We start from the raw sequence: 1,767 nt of genomic DNA, 5'->3' as shown, positions 1-1,767 counted from the left end.
CCAGCTGTCTCTGACACCCTCTCAGGCCCCGCCCAGCTCTGTCTCTGTCTCTCTCTTAGGCTCCTCCCAGCTCTGTCTCTGATTCCACCCAGCTTCGTATCTGTCTCTCATTCAGGCCCCTCCCAACTCTGTCTCTGACTCCGCCCAGCTCCATCTCTGTCTCTCTCTCAGGCCCCTCCCAGCTCTGACTCCACCCAGCTGTCTCTGTCTCTCTCTCAGGCCCCACCCAGCTGTCTCTGACTCCACCCAGCTCTGTCTCTGTCTCTCTTTTAGGCTCCTCCCAGCTCTGTCTCTAATTCCACCCAGCTCCGTATCTGTCTTTCACTCAGGCCCCTCCCAGCTCCGTCTCTTTCTCCACCCAGCTGTCTCTGTCTCTCTCTCAGGCCCCACCCAGCTGTCTCTGACTCCGCCCAGCTCAGTCTCTGTCGCTCTCAGGCCCCCGCCCACCTCTGTCTTTCTCTCAGGCCCCTCCCGGCTCCGCCTCTGACTCCGCCCAGCTCTGTCTCTCTCTCAGGCCCCTCCCAGCCCCATCTCTGACTCCGCCCCCGTGTGTGCCTGCAGGTGCTGATGGACATGTTCCATCAGGTGGAGGAGGACATCAGTGTGTTTCCTCTGGACGAGGAGCCGTCTGCGGCCGAGGAGCAGATGTACTATGACCTGGTGAAGGCCTTCATGGCGGAGGTGCGTCAGTATCTGCGCGACCTGAACCTCATCATCAAGGTTTTCCGCGAGCCCTTCGCCTCCAACACCATGCTCTTCTCCCCACACGTGAGTCCTGCTCCTCCATCTCCTCCATCTCACAGCTCTACTGACCAAAGTTCAGACCCTTCTTCAAGCAGAAACCATGCATCAAGAGCCGGGGTGTCAAAACTTTTCAGCAATTTAAATTTTTCTTGCCTAAAAATCCTATATTTTTTTTATTTTCCCTGCCCTTCAGAGGCTAAGAAACATACTTACATGTTTCCCAGAAAACAAAATAAGATAAATGTCCCTTGATCTTTAANTTCAGAAGTTTTCACGCCCCAGCTACATCCTACAGTCACTCTTGAAAAGGGTTCAGATACATTAAAGTGCTGGAAAACCAAAGGATTTGTGGGAGCTGAAGGATTGTTCAGAGAACAACACGGCGTTAAGAGCCAGGGGATGAACCTTTGAACCGGCTCGATTTCATAAATACAACTATTAGTTTCTATTTTGGACTGTATGTGAACATCTTTCAATACACAATAATACACTAAATTATACATTTATCTTTTATGCTTAAGTCATTAGGATATTAAGTAAAGATCATGTTCCACGAAGATATTTTGTACATTTTCTACTTGAAATACATCAAAACTTCTTTTCTGATTAGTAGTATTCATTGCTGAGAGCTTCATTTGAACAACTTTAAAGATTCCAGAGTTTCTAATAGTTGTGTCTCAGACAGATGTTGTCCGCTCATCAGCGGAGAGGTGGTTTATTGATCTGGAGAAGCTGAAATGAAACGCGGAGCTCCTCAGAACGTGTGCTCTTGTGTTCTGCAGGACGTGGAGAACATCTTCAGCCGGATCGTGGACATCCACGAGGTGACGGTCAAGCTGCTGGGGCTGATCGAGGACACGGTGGAGATGACCGACGAGTGCAGTCCTCACCCGCTCGTGGGCAGCTGCTTCGAGGACCTGGCCGAGGTCAGAAACCATTCAATTAAGTGCAGGGTCTACAGTCAGACCTAGACTTGAAAGTCAATGAATTCATGTTTTTTTTATTTTATTTTATTTTTTTATA

The 1,767-nt window shown here is 49.3% G+C and overlaps 1 protein-coding gene across 1 annotated transcript in view; it reads left to right on the top strand.

Annotated features, from left to right (window-relative positions):
• Window positions 1-546: 546 nt before the first annotated feature.
• LOC122354393 (son of sevenless homolog 2-like) overlaps window positions 547-1,767 on the top strand; it is a gene marked incomplete at its 5' end in the record, with an annotated part of 15,788 nt that continues 14,567 nt past the window's right edge. The window contains 2 exons of the mRNA XM_043252546.1: window positions 547-768; window positions 1,527-1,670. Coding sequence (XP_043108481.1) covers window positions 547-768; window positions 1,527-1,670 — 366 coding nt within the window. The remainder of the gene's footprint in view (window positions 769-1,526; window positions 1,671-1,767) is intronic.

Source organism: Puntigrus tetrazona, chromosome 11, assembly GCF_018831695.1.
Source record: "Puntigrus tetrazona isolate hp1 chromosome 11, ASM1883169v1, whole genome shotgun sequence".
NCBI lineage: Eukaryota > Metazoa > Chordata > Actinopteri > Cypriniformes > Cyprinidae > Puntigrus > Puntigrus tetrazona.
The sequence above is the reverse complement of the archived record's forward strand: the minus strand, read 5'-3'. Positions and strand labels throughout refer to the sequence as shown.